The following is a 14,117-nucleotide window of genomic DNA, read 5'->3' on the forward strand; positions in this document are numbered from 1 at the left end:
GCTTGCATGCCATCCTGTTACATTCTCAATGGTTGATGGATTGAAGCAAAAAATGCCTTGACGCCCTAACTACAAGCTGCGTTTGCATGCTTGCGACCGGAGGACTTGGCTTGATCTGCACGCTTTCCTTGCAGCCCCCTTAAAAAGTTGTACTGGCGAATGCCCTTGCAAATGTTCACTTGCGTCACAGCGTCTGCTCGGCCTCTACTTCGTGTTTGCTCGCTACCGTCATCATGTGCCATGCTAGAGCGAGGTAGCAATGTGAATATGTAGGCTTTTATACCGCTCCACATCGTCAACGGATCACCAATTCTAATGTCGTGGCGCCATCTGCTAACTAGAAATCAAACCAATTTTACAGCTCGGTGCCGTGTCTGTATTCCAAGCAGCATGAAAACAAACAGCCGATCTCAATAATTACAACAAAGCATATATTTTGCCGTCAGCTTGAGGTGAGGCTGATTTTGCCGTTTGTTTCTTGCTGACAGATCGGAGAGCCGGTAACAAGCGCGAACTCGGATCGAAGTGGGTGGTCGGCGCTCTATGGGCGCTGTCATGTTGCCATGGTTAGGGTGGCCATTACGGTTACCGGCGGTAACTGCTACAGTTATTCTCGGTATATGACGTGCATGCGCAAAGGGCCTAATTTGCCACGTATCGCTGTATCGTATAATGTAGCGAGCAATAAGAAAACTCCCAAGTGTAGTCAATAATCAGCCAGTTGCACCCGGAACTCTATACCGCTGCGCAAGGATATTGCCTGTGTACGCCTCGTATCTTCGGCAGTGCTGCAACCAGCTTGCGAGATTGAGCGCCCTTACTGCGTTGAGCGTTGGCGTGCCTCGCAACCGAGCGAACGCGGAGTACCACGGTGGTTGAAAGGCGCCGTTAGCGAAAAGAGCGCGAGGAGGAAAGCGGCGCAGGAGGCTACATTGAAAGCGGAGGAGGAGAGTATGGCGATAGGGTGATGAGGAAAGCAGAGTGCAGCACAAGACTGCGAGATGGCGCCATTGTATTTGTATTATGATTGTATGAGTGACGCGAATTGTGTGATACTTTCTGGAAGCCACGCGGACTCCAGCAATTACACTGAAACCTTCAACGAGCCATGTATAAAAGCTGTCGCGCTTGAGCCGTAGATGAGATTTTCGACAATCGCCCACTCTGCTCGGTGCTATTGTTGTTCTTGAGTGTTGTTTTGCCACAAGTTCGCCCAACAAAGAGTTAAATTTGCAACTCACATTTCCGACTCTGTGTCGTTCTTCGTTGTCGCTACCAAGTGACAATACAGTCCTAATGCAAAATAGTGTCAGTAAGTTCTTTCTGAAGAATGAACGACGCAACCAGTGGGAATGCTGCGCCTGCCGCAGCTGCTAAACGAGCTTCCAGAGCAGAGGCTCAGCGCCGCCTCCAAGAGGACTCTATTGTTCAGACTAAAATTGTTTGCCACAATATATCGCGAATTCAAAACTCTTAAGCAGCAGCGCTCAAAGTTCGCATTAGGGATCATTGTATTTGTCGATGAACCTATAGAGCGCAGCTCTTAGCGCCCGTCCCTGCGATGAACGTGGGCGTCAGCGTAACCGAGCGAACCAGCGCAGCGACGGATGAAAGAGCGAACGCGGAGCGCAACGGGGGATGAAAGACTGCAATAGTGAAGAGAGCGCGAGGAGGAAAGCGGTGGAAGAGGGTATGGCGAAAGCGTGAGAATAAAAGCGCAGTGATCCGCAGGACGGGCTCTGCGGCGATGACCGCTACGAGATGGCGCCTGAATAGTGCGCCGTCGTTTGTTCAGCAATGGTATGCGGCGAGTGCGTCTACCGATACCATATGCGGAAAGGAAGCGCTGCATGAGCGGAGGTCTATCTGCGGTAGCTGCTGTGAATCGCGTCCACGCGTCACCCACGCGCTGCCTCTCGCGATCTCCCGGTAGCGAGGCAGTCGCGCCCCTCTTCGCTCCGTTGACAGAACGTCCGCGCCAGTCAACATATCGCGAAATGAAAACTCGCATAGAGCTGCGCTCAAATTTCTCATTAAGGAGTATTGTAATATTTGGTGAACTTTTTTTGCCACGCTTTAGACTTAAGCCGCTTCTATTCACAGACATGCTCACAAACACGCTTCTATTCGGTTAGTCGTATTGGTTAAAGAACATCCATCACGCCATGCCAACGTGCTAGTGCTGAATTCCTTTCTAATTACGTACTCATTCTTTGTAATTACTCTCGTGCCACTAGGGTAACTGCAATGAAAACGCACCTCGACCTTTCTGACCTTTAAGTAAGAAGAAATTGTAAGGGCACTAAGTTAACTCTACGAAACTACGTTAACTAACTCTATGAATGCGAAAGCATTGCGACCAGCGCGTGATTCCTATGCTGTTTCAGTCGTCTTAAGTGCATTTTTATTAAAACCGAAGGTCATGGGTTCGACTCCCACCAAAGGTCGTTGGTTTGAGTGCAATAATTCCCTATGTCTTAAGTAACTGCGCCTTAATTAAATTCACCTTAACACCAAAGGTCGTGGGTTTGACTCCCGCCAAAGGTCATGGGTTCGAGTGCATTAATTCCCTATATTTTAAGTAACTGCGCCTTAATTAATTTCACCCTAATTAACACCAAAGGTCGTGGGTTTGAGTGCATTCATTCCCTATATCTTACGTAACTGCGCCTTAATTACCTTAACCTTAATGAACACCAAAGGTTAATTGTGGGTTCCACTCCCACCATAGGCTGTGGGTTCGAGTGCATTAAATCTAGTTTAATTAGCAGTGCCTTGATTGACTTCACCTTCATTCACACCGAAGGTCGTGGGTTCGACTAGGTCTAGGGTTCGTAGACTTTTTGGACCATCGTTCGGTCATGCCAACGCCGGATTTTTCGCTTCATGTGCCATATAATGATTCAAGGTGTACTATACCAATGGTCACCTTAAGAGAGCACAGAATACTGGTGGTCATTACGTTTGTGCCCATACTGATGACAACTTCAAAGTCAACGTCCCTATTTGGCGTAAAAACGTGCACGCTAACTCGTTCATGCCAAAGACAGCGTCCACGTGGAAACGCCTCCCCGCCTCCTTTGCCAGCAACATTATCACTGAAAACCGCGATCATTACTTTTTGTACCGAATCCAAGTCCTCTGTCTAGCGCCCCACATGACATTGAAGGCGTTGAAATAAATAAATAAATAAATAAATAAATAAATAAATAAATAAATAAATAAATAAATAAATAAATAAATAAGTAAATAAATAAATAAATAAATAAATAAATAAATACATGGCAAACGTCCGCTGTTACCCAGATAACTTCTACAATGGCTGTTGCCCGAGTGTCTATCAACGGCATAATTTAGAAACAAAAGACGCACAACAAAGCATGTGTTCTCAAAGGTAATGTTGCATTTCCTGGACTACATGTTTATCACTTTCTTATGCGCGTGTGTGTTTTTCTTCGAGTAACGCCTGAAACGCAGTTGGAGTGTGGCCATCGACACATCAAGCGCCTCACGGTGAAGCCTTACTTCGTCACCTGCCAGCTTAGTTCTGTGAGGAGGCGTCCCTTGCTGAGCTGCTCCGCATTCATCTCCTTTGTGTCCAAAGTTGTCGTGATAAAATGGCGGCGTTATGATTCAGACTGGTATGGATTTCACTTTCGAAGACTAGGACACAGTAAGGTGCGGTCGAAAGCGCAGCCCATACCAATTTGCAACTCCAACTCGACCAAGAAACAGCACTTTTACGATGCAAAACCTCATCGCTCGCTTTTTTTTATTGCAATACGAATTAAATGTACACTCCAGGCGCATTTCTACTGCCGGCGTCACAGTGAAGTTCCGTATACAGTGCGCGGGTGACAAAATCGTCACCGCGTGCCGTACGCTATATGGGCGTAGTGTTACTGTACATGTGCGAGTGAAAGCGTGGGAACGTGTCCGGCGATCGCTGTCGCGTACGCAACGGCGGAAAGCGAAAAGGAAGCGCGCCGCCTTCCGTCGGGCGCCGGGAAAGGGCAGGGAGGGTGGGCGCGTTCTCCTCTGGGCGGCTGTATCTTGAAAGGCGAAGGGCACAGAGACCGCGCTACGCTACGTTTTCAAGGCGTTGGTGCGAGCGGCTGCACGCAGGTCAATTCGCTTGCTGATGCTGCCGCGTTGCCTCGCTGCAGCGTTTTGACAGCGAGTTTTTGCGGTCATCGAGTGAGACATGTTCATGTTGGTTTCTGCGCGGGTGACATCATGCTTGTTAATTACACTCGCGGACAGCATTCTGTGCCTACGAATCGAAAGCTACGGAGGCAAAGCGCATACAAGTGAGGGCGCTTCTGAAAAGAGTCGCGCGTTTTATTTCACGTTAGTTTAGGCTGAGGAAGAGAAAACGTAAACACCTTATTTGCAACAGTTAAATAACGCAGAAGACACCACAGAGTATACTGAATTATTTTGTGGCTTTTCGCTTCCGCGTCTGGGGAAACGCGAAACCGGCGCACGTGGAAGCTGCGTCGGTTCAGCTTCTGTTTCGAGCAATCAAAAGCAGTGTCAAACGCTGCAGAACTACTTGGCGCGGTAACAATGTGCAGCAGCCACGCGCCCGTAGCTTTCCCTTCACACAGAAAGTTGTTCGCGAGTACAGTATGCCACGACACGTTCACTTGAGCGATGGCCAGTCGTTTGTGCGCAGGCGCGAGTAAGAGGGGGCGCGAGAGAGAAAATCTAGGGGCTTTTGCTCCTTTATTATAAGACTCTGCCTAGGCACTACGGAGGAGGTTTCTTAGCGCGTGTTGTATGCGTTTGTCCCCTAGACATGCCTGCATTGCGGAGTGCGGTAGAGTTTCTTTACGCTCTGCCGCTGGCTGCCCGCGCGGTGAGGCAGTGGGCACGGGCGCCCCATTTTGTGATCACTGTGTCTGAAGAGGCAAGATTATGACTGGTGTTGTATAAGTCGCGGCTCACTTTCTTCGTCGCGACGATAGATTGGATTTTTCACAAGTACTGCTCCAGGAGGGCACATATGTAACAGCAAACGTATAGTAAAGCAGGCGGCGCAGGATCTCCAGGGCACCCAAGGGGTAGCGGGGGGATCAAAGCTGGCAGCCGTGGATTGGGGCCGCGGAGGCCGAAGCGTGCCAAGGGGTTTTCGGATAAAAAATTGGCGACCCACGGACCAGTCCGGGTTCTAGCTTTGGGGCCCCCGTTGCCGCTTTGGTGTCCTCAAGGCGCCGCCAATAAAGCGAAATAATGAAACGTTGTTACAATTAGTAAAAAATACTTTTTAATAAATGTAATTATGTCCAGCCACCAACTTTTAACGCTAAGTTCAGCATTACCGCGGCCCGCGACTTCTGCAACACCCTGCAGTGAGAACTTTGCCTATGAAGGTACGTCGGCACGTCGGACCGACTTACTCGCGCCTGCGGCGCTGGTGCCGGGTCAGTCATCGTCACCGGCGGCCTTTCAGCCACTTGCGCTTCAACCGCGGTTGCTAAGGCGCTCTGCCTTCCAGAGTTTCAATATACGCGGGCCGGGCTCTACTACGGTTGCTAGTGCTACCATAGAAACATCTGTAATGTTATTTACACGGTACATCGCCGTAATGAGCGAGAAAGCTACGATACCCCACGACTGACTGAGCCCGCTGCTTCACCTACTTCACCGCGCCGGCAGCCAGCGTCGGAGGGATGCCGGCACACCTATGGACAAGCGCCTACAACACGCGCTAAGAAACTTCCTCCGTAGTACCTCGGCAGAGCCATATGTTCAAGGAGCAACATCCCCCAGATTTTCTGTCTCGCGCCCGCTCTTACTCGCGCCGGCGCACAAACGACTGGCGATCCCTCAAATGAACGTCTCGTCAGTATGCCTATGTTAGCAAGTGTACACGGCCGATAAAACTACTGTCGTTACTTCGTATAGCTGTCCACTAATTTGCTATCGCAATCGATGCTTCGCGTTTCGGGCGAAAGTGCGGCTTTCTTAAATTACTTTTTTTGCATATTGTTGAACAGAGTGTTTGTTTATTATCGTAAGCCACAAATGTATGCTAGCAGTAGCAAAATGTTACCTGAAATATGAAACGAGAAGCAAGTCTTGCTGGCCGAACCGTAACTGTATGATTGCGAATATTACGCCGGAATTGCACCAAACAAAGGGAATGGGGAAAGGAAAAAGAAAAGAATGAAAAAAAAAGGAAAGACGGAAAGAAAAGTTACAGAGGGTGAAAAAAAGATACATATTTTAATTTCACAGCAAGCTGAAAAAAAGCGATTCATTTATTGATGTCCACTTGACGCGCTGTTTATATATATATATATATATATATATATATATATATATATATATATATATATATATATATATATACTTTTGTTTTGCATTCGTACTGCCGCTACATTTTCTAGCGGCAACCCTTTTCGCAGCTCGAGGAAGAATCTCTCGAGAGCGTCAATACCAGTGTGTCCGCCCGCCGAGTGGGCATTTCTAAACCAGCCCTACAGATATACAGGCCACAAGGTGAGCTCAGTCAGCCACGTCTTTTAGCTTGATTTATGCACTGAACGGGGCTGGCCATCGTTCGTTGATTGTGTGTAGATATACAAGGTGGTCATTTTAAAGTTTTTTGTTTGAATTCTTAAAGATAAGCTGTGGCAGATAGCATATTTCATGTCCTTGAGCTGGGTAATTCGAAGAGGTGGTCATTTCTAGCACGAGAAATGGAAAGACATATCGAACGAATTAACAAAAATTCACTAATCAACTTCTTATTTTATTACTTCGTGAGAGAGAGAGAGAGAGAGAGAGAGAGAGAGAACTTCATGTAGTCGCCTGCAGAACGACACCATGACTGAATGGCGCCGTGACGCGGGCCCTGACGTCTTCTCAGCGGGTGGTCTCTGCTCAACTCCAGCGCGTGTTACTCCCGCGGTCGGTCGCCCTGAGGGGCAACGTTCCGTCGGTTTCGCTCGGCCTTTGTCTTTCAAGAGCCGCCGAGACCTGCTGGACGGCCCAGGTTTGGCTTTCGTGGTCGTAGCATTCCGCCGCAGCCGCGAGTCGCGGCGGAATCGTTGTACTTGTCGTAGCCTCATTGGGGAACTTGGTGCGATCCCACAGGATGTGCGTCAGGGTGGCCCTCTCCCGCTGGCGTACGCGGCACACATCACTCAAATATAATTTAGGGTATTTTAATTCACGAACTGGAGATGGTGAGCTTTCAAGACCTATTGCCTTGAAATTAATTTAGAGGATGACAGCAGTTTAGAGATATTTCCCAAAGTGGTGGAACGAAATACATAAGCGTTCCAGTTACTTTTGTGCTTCAATGCATAAAAGAGCGTTGTGTTAAAAACAGTAAATGGAACAACAGTGAATTCTTACGGCTAGTTTGATGGCGCATATGTCCGGACTGGCGTCATTCTGAAAATTTATTCGAAGTGGATACGCCTTGTAAACTCACCGGCTACAATTCGTAGACTGCACTCTGACCCGTAAAGTATATAATTCAAAAGAGAATTAGTCGATTTTGTTAATTAGTGGAATGTGTGTTTCGATTTCTCGTGCAGGTAATGACCGCCTTCCTGAATAATCCAGCTCAAGGGCTAGAATTGTTTTATCTGCAACAGGCTTTTTTTTTCAGAATTCCATAAGATTTGAGAATGACCGTCCTGTATGTGTGTCTGTGCGCTTGCTCGTGATCACGCTTGTCGACAAGCGGGCTGGAGGCTGTATGAGCCGAGAAATGCTGCGTTGATGGATTCACCGGGTTTAACGTATCCAAGCAACATTGGGACATCGTAGAGAGATGCCCTGGATGGTGGCCACGAATTAATTTTGACCACCTGGAGATGTTTAACGTGGGCCTAAATTGAAGTATACGAAGTCTTTTCATCTTGTTTCTTTTAACTTTATCGCGCGTTGCTGCCACAAACATTTAGCCGGCTCGGCCGGGAATCGCTTTCACGGCCTCGTACTTTGCGCCAAATGCCATATAGCAACTGAGATGTCGCCGTTGGCGGAAGGCGTGCAGGAAAGCCATACGGCTAGCAACAGTCAATAAAAGCGCAGTTTACAACGCGGCGCGGTTTCAATTGCGGAGGGGCCGGATTGGCCTTCTCTTACAACGCATGTTTGACATTGGCCGTTACCTTTATAACATCATTAGCTGTCATGCGTGTTTGAAATGTGGCGTGCAACTTTCTCTTTTTATACACCAGGTGTTTTTTTTTTCCTTCTACGGAAAACATTCTGTCTAAGTCGAAGCACTATACGCCTAAGTTCTGGAGAAAATTGCGCACGTCTATCGAACCGTGTAGATCGAGAATTTCACCTCATACGTGGGCCGATCCAGAAGATAGGTCAATCCTCGGCCACCCGTGGCGTACGTGAAGCAGGCTTTAAAGGGCAACTCCGGCGTTTTTTTAACCACACTAGGATATTGTCATTTTAAATGGCATTTACAGTCCTGTCATCGGTAGGTTGATTGAATTCGCTTAGACATTCATTAACAATATTAAATGACTAATAAACAAGATACAGAAACCGAAACGGGTAGCTTATTCGTGTGACGGCACGATGAGTCAATGACGTCAGATCCTACACTACCATAATGCAAAGACGCAGAACGCGTGCTAAACACGCAGTACACTTGGCGTTAACGCCGAAGAAGCGAAGCTGGTGATGTCTCCTGACGCCACAGGGATTTTTTACGGAGTTTCCAAACTAGACAGCGGAGATTTAGGCGACGATTTCAGCGGCAGTGGTGGTGTAGTCTCTGACGTCACACACACAGGGTGACCAGTAGAAAGTCATGAGTCGGGGACGCAATCAATCTTTAAAATTGCATATTGAGGCGAACTAAATGACTTGCAGCCATATAGTCTGGCACAGTCTGGCATAATCAGAGTGCAAAAGAGAACATGCATTCAAAATTTTATTAAGATCAATGGACATCGAGAAATCGCCGAAGTTGCCCTTTAAGCAGTCCACCAACATGCAAAAACAAGTTTGATAACTTAGGTCCCAACACAGCCCGTATCAGATATTAAGTTGATAAGAACAGATACTACGCTTACACGCATCGGCCATGTCTATGTTCACACCGATCCCTCTTTGTCGGCGCTCTAAGCGCTTGCGTGTCTCCTTCCCTTTCCCTCTCCTCTCCCGTGGTGGCAGTCCCGTAAGTGTGCTGCCCGCCAGGACCACGACGCTGAAGGAAATGCGAACCATCCATGTTCCCGCAAACTTGGAACGTTTCACGGAACAACGGCCCGGTTTCAGAGGGAGTTTGTAGGGCACCAATTTTGTGCGGCCTGTGTTGTGTGCGAGCGCTTCTGGTTTTCGAGTGACCTCACAACCATTACTGCACTGCGGGACGTCGACCAACGCACGATCGCCTTGGCTACGGTGAGGCCGTGTATGCCCTCGGAGTGCGGTGAAGTGTTAATGAAAGGGCGCTGAGCACAATTGGGCCGTAAATAACAATGCGGGGGGCCATCTGGCAGAACACTGTAAACGTCACAATTGCCGTCCGTATCTTCGCGACACCAGGTTTCTGGCATGGTCTAGAGATAGACTAGAACGGGAGATATTGGAAGCTTTTTACATTGCAAAGGCCGAGGGCACGTGCATTAGTTGCCCTTCAGTGACGCTTACCAAAAAGGAGATAGCTTTTCTGAAGAGATAGGGAGGTCGTGATGTCACGATGGGCCATCCTTGGTTGCATCTATTTAAAGTTCTGTTTCTTCAAAAAACATTTAGTTGGAAGTAGCGCCTTGTCTGTCGTACATGTTGTTCTTTCGTCTTCGTCTTCGTAGCGCTCTCTTTTTTCATCAAGTATGCTCAACCAACTCGCCCACATCAAGCTTCTGCTGCTTCAGATTTCTTCTACATTGGGCTCTTTCCTGTCTTCACAAGTTCAACCATGTCCCATCGCCACGTGCATCAACCTCATCGCAATCAACTCCTGTCAGTCTCGGATAGTGACACACTACCTCAAACAGGGAATTGTTGCTCCCGAAGTTCAAGTCTTCCTGGGTGGCCTGGAACCTTCTTGGAGACACGTCAAAAGGATGTACAGGATAATGAAGTCTGAGAAAGGGCGGCAGGTACGCAGGTACAACGACTGGCTTTGGGTCCTGTGCAACGAAAGCAAGGATCAGGTTGTAGGCGGCCGGAAATTCGCCCAGTCCAAAAGGATTGCCAAACAAGTGACTGAATTCCTTTGGCAAAGGTCAAGAATAGGCCTTACTAAGCGAAGTCGGCGAAACATTCAGCCAACTAAAGTGACACTACTCGGTGATGTTGTGCTCCCAGACGACGTTAGGAGTCTACTTCAAAAAGGAACGAAATACAGCTTTGAGCCACCGTCCAAGAAGCACCAGCTGCTCGCTACGGCCCGGCGAATAGGAAACTGCGCTGGCGAGGCAGAGCGGGATCGAGCCACCAGTGACGCAGTGAATACCCTTCTTCGGACCGTGCGTTCGAAAACCACCCCTAACCCACCCTTCAAAAAGGTAACGGGCTTCCTACGGCAAAATGACCTCGTCGCAGTACAGGCGGACAAGGATGATGGCTTCGTCATCCTTTCCGAGGGCGCCTACGGAGAGAGGGCCATCAGCGCGATTGAGAAGAATTTCAAGGCCGTGGATTTCAACCACAAAAAGCAAAAAGCCAAAGCGGTCAAGCTGCTTGATAACTTCAACCTGGAAGCTCTTCGGAAGGCGGCGAACCGGGCTGAGGTAGGCGTCTTGGAAGTATTTTTCTCCGGCAAGACCCAGGAAACTGACTGCCCCTTTAGGGCTATTGTTTCTGAGAAGAAGACATGGCAGATGCAAGTAGGGCACTACCTGAAGCGCCATTTATGCCAGTTACCCCTAGATGACCCTTTCCTTGTGCGGAGCTCTAGAGAAGTCGCGCTGACTTTAGAACAAGGAACTTGGAGCAATGTGTACGCGTTTTCACTGGACGTTGAAGACCTGTATTATGCGATTCCTCATGACGGAGTGCTCAGTGCCATTAGGAACAAAATCGAAGATTTTGGTGAAGTTAGGTTCAGTTGTGCAACCGGAGTGAACAGCGGCCAGTTTTTAGAACTGTTAAGCTTTTATCTTCATTCCACTGTCGTTAGTTTCAAAAACCAACACTATGTACAACGCAAGGGCATTTGCATTGGATCGTCGCTCGCTCCCATTCTTTCAGACATCTTTCTCAGCGCCTTTGACAAGTGTGTAAACAGCATTCTGAATCAGTCATGTGCTCCTTCTATAATGAGGTATGTCGATGACTACCTCGTGGTTGTTAACGACGTTCCAGCGTCTAGGCTAGATGACACTGTAGAATCGATAATTAACACATTTAGAAATGCATCAGAGGCTCTAAACTTCACGTGCGAAAGGCCTTGTAATAACAGCATTCGCTTTCTGGACCTCAATCTCACTCTGATGAACACGCATGTCTGTTTCGAATACCAGCCGAGGTTCAACAAGCAGCTAATTTCATACGACACTGCGCACTCCAAGCTAGTAAAACGAGGAGTTGCAATGACTTGTCTAAAAGAAGCGCTAAACAAATCTTGCAGCCACAAAATAGAAATCAGTTTCAATAACCAAGTTTCAAGGCTACGCCTAGCCGGTTTCCTTTCACTATTGATCTCTAGCGTTTGCGACAAGCTTCGCTGGTTATCCACCTTCACAGAGTGCAATGGCACTGATTTTTTTTAGACTGTCCCAACCTCAACTATATAAGGAGACATGACGTTACATTAGTGACGTAATGTTTGCTTAGGAGATGCCTTAGGACCAGCACAACTTCCAGGATAGCCCCGAAAATTTGCTGAAAATGTTTCAGCGTTCCAGTTAAGACCATCCTGAAGATTTAGACAACAGACAGCAAAAAGAGCCATCGAAAACATTCGAAAAACTTCCTATACGTGTGGGTGTGCCCGCGCTGAGTGATAACATTTGTTAGATTGTGAAAAGCGGCCAACCAATAAAGACAAACAAGTACACGTGTCAATGCCTCCCTCTCGAAAAGCATAGCCCCGATGCTGCAAACCAAACAGGAGACCCAAAACCAAAAAGGGCACTTATTAAACAAAACCAACAAAACAAAGAAGCGAATTCCAAAGTAACACAGTCCAAAAACTGCCTAAAGTTCAGCTATGTAAAGTCCCAAAGTTCGTTAGCGCTGGTAGAACGGCTTAAGCCGCGCAACATGAACTATTTTAGGTCGTGAACGGCGTCGCTGTGTGTGAAATGCCATCTGGCACGACCTCATAGTCGAGTGCGACAGACCGCCGGATGATCTTGTAGGGTCCGAAATAGCGGAGTAATAGTTTCTCATCGAGCCCTCGTAGGCGTATTGGGGTCCAAACCCAAACACGGTTGCCGAGCTGGTACTCGACGTAGCGTCGTCGAAGGGCGTAGTGTCGGCTGTCGGTACTCTGCTGGCTCTTGATCCACAGGCGGGCGAGCTGTCGGGCTTCGTCGGCACGCTGGAGATGCGTGGCGACGTCAAGATTTTCTTCGTCGGTGACGTGCAGCAGCATAGCGTCGAGAGTCGTCGTCGGGTTCCTGCCGTAAACCAGCTTGAACGGCGTGATCGGTGTTGTTTCTCGCACCGCCGTATTATAAGCGAAGGTCACGTACGACAGGACGGCATCCCAGGCCTTGTGTTCGACATCGACGTACATTGCTACTATGTCGGCGAGGGTCTTACTGAGGCGCTCCGTAAGACCATTTGTCTGTGGGTGGTAGGCAGTTGTCCTCTTGTGGCTTGTCTGGCTGCATTGCAGAATGGCTTGGGTGAGCTCCGCTGTAAACGCCGTTCCTCTGCCGGTGATTGATGAGGACTTCTGGGGCGCCGTGTCGCAGCAGGATCTTCGCGACGAAGAATTTCGCCACTTCGGCTGCGCTGCCTTTTGGCAGAGCTTTCGTTTCAGCGAAGCGGGTGAGGTAGTCCGTCGCTACGACGATCCACTCCGGACGTTAACGTCGGAAAGGGTCCCAACAAGTCATCCCGGTCTACTGAAATGGTCGGCAGGGAGGCTCGATCGGCTGTAGTAAGCCCGCTGGTGTTGTCGGGGGTGTCTTGCGTCACTGGTAGTCTCAGCATGCCATGAGTTAACGGGCGACGTCGGTGGTCAGGCGTTGCCAGCAGTACCTTTCCTGTATCCTCGACAACGTCCGGGAGAATCCGATGTGCCTAGTGGTCGGATCGTCATCCAGGGTATGCAGTACTTAGAGATTCAGCGCTGAGGGAAAAAGAAGACAGTTGATGCGGACTGCTGAGAAGGTCTTCTTTACGAGTAGGTAGCTTTGAAGCGAGAACAAAGACAATCCTCGCTGAAATGCCCTGAAGACAACGTCCATGTTCCCTTCCAAATACTTGACGAGGCTTTTTAGCTCCGGGTCCACTCGTTACTGTCCAGCGAAGGCTTCCAAGAAAGGCGTCGTCACCATCGTCATCTTGTGGCAGTTGGTCAATGGGGGCGCGTGATAGGCAATCGCCGTCACAGTGTTTTCGTCCGGACTTGTAGATTACCTGTGATGCCATATTCTTGGAGTCTGAGGCTCCACCGCGCCAGGCGTCCTGAAGGGTCCTTTAAGTTCGCTAGCCAACACAAAGCGTGATCGTCGCTGACGACTTTGAACGGCTGCCATTTAGGTAAGGACGGAATTTCGCTGTAGCTCAAATGATGGCGTGGCATTCTTTCTCGGTCGTAGAATAATTTCCTTCCGCGTTTGACAGCGACCGACTAGCGTAAGCTATCACCTGTGCAAGTCTGTCTTTCTTCTGTACTAGGACGGCAAAGACGCCTAGGCTACTGTCGTCAGTGTGGATTTCGGTATCAGCGTCCTCGTCGAAGTGCGCAAGTACCGACGGCAACTGCATGCCCTTTGAGTTCTTGAAATTTGTCGGCCTGCGGCGTTTCCCACTTGAACTCGATGTCACATTTTCTTAGTTGTGTCAGCGGCCCAGTGATGCGTGAAAAGACCTTAACAAAGCGCTTGTAGTAGGCACACATGCCAAGGAATCTGCGCACTGCCTTCTTGTCGATAGGCTGCGGGAACATTGCGATTGCAGCTGTCTTCTGCGTGTCGGGGCGGACTCCAGATGGCCCAAGAACA

The 14,117-nt window shown here is 48.8% G+C and overlaps 1 protein-coding gene across 3 annotated transcripts in view; it reads left to right on the top strand.

Moving 5' to 3' along the window:
• LOC140219995 (uncharacterized) overlaps positions 1–14,117 on the top strand; it is a 75,255-nt gene that overhangs the window by 3,543 nt on the left and 57,595 nt on the right. For 2 of the 3 annotated variants that reach the window (XM_072290151.1, XM_072290149.1), the window contains exon 2: positions 6,396–6,507. In XM_072290151.1, the coding sequence (XP_072146252.1) occupies positions 6,396–6,507 (112 nt within the window). The remainder of the gene's footprint in view (positions 1–6,395; positions 6,508–14,117) is intronic. The other variant, XM_072290150.1, reaches the window with a different exon arrangement.

This window comes from Dermacentor andersoni, chromosome 8 (assembly GCF_023375885.2).
Source record: "Dermacentor andersoni chromosome 8, qqDerAnde1_hic_scaffold, whole genome shotgun sequence".
Lineage (NCBI taxonomy): Eukaryota > Metazoa > Arthropoda > Arachnida > Ixodida > Ixodidae > Dermacentor > Dermacentor andersoni.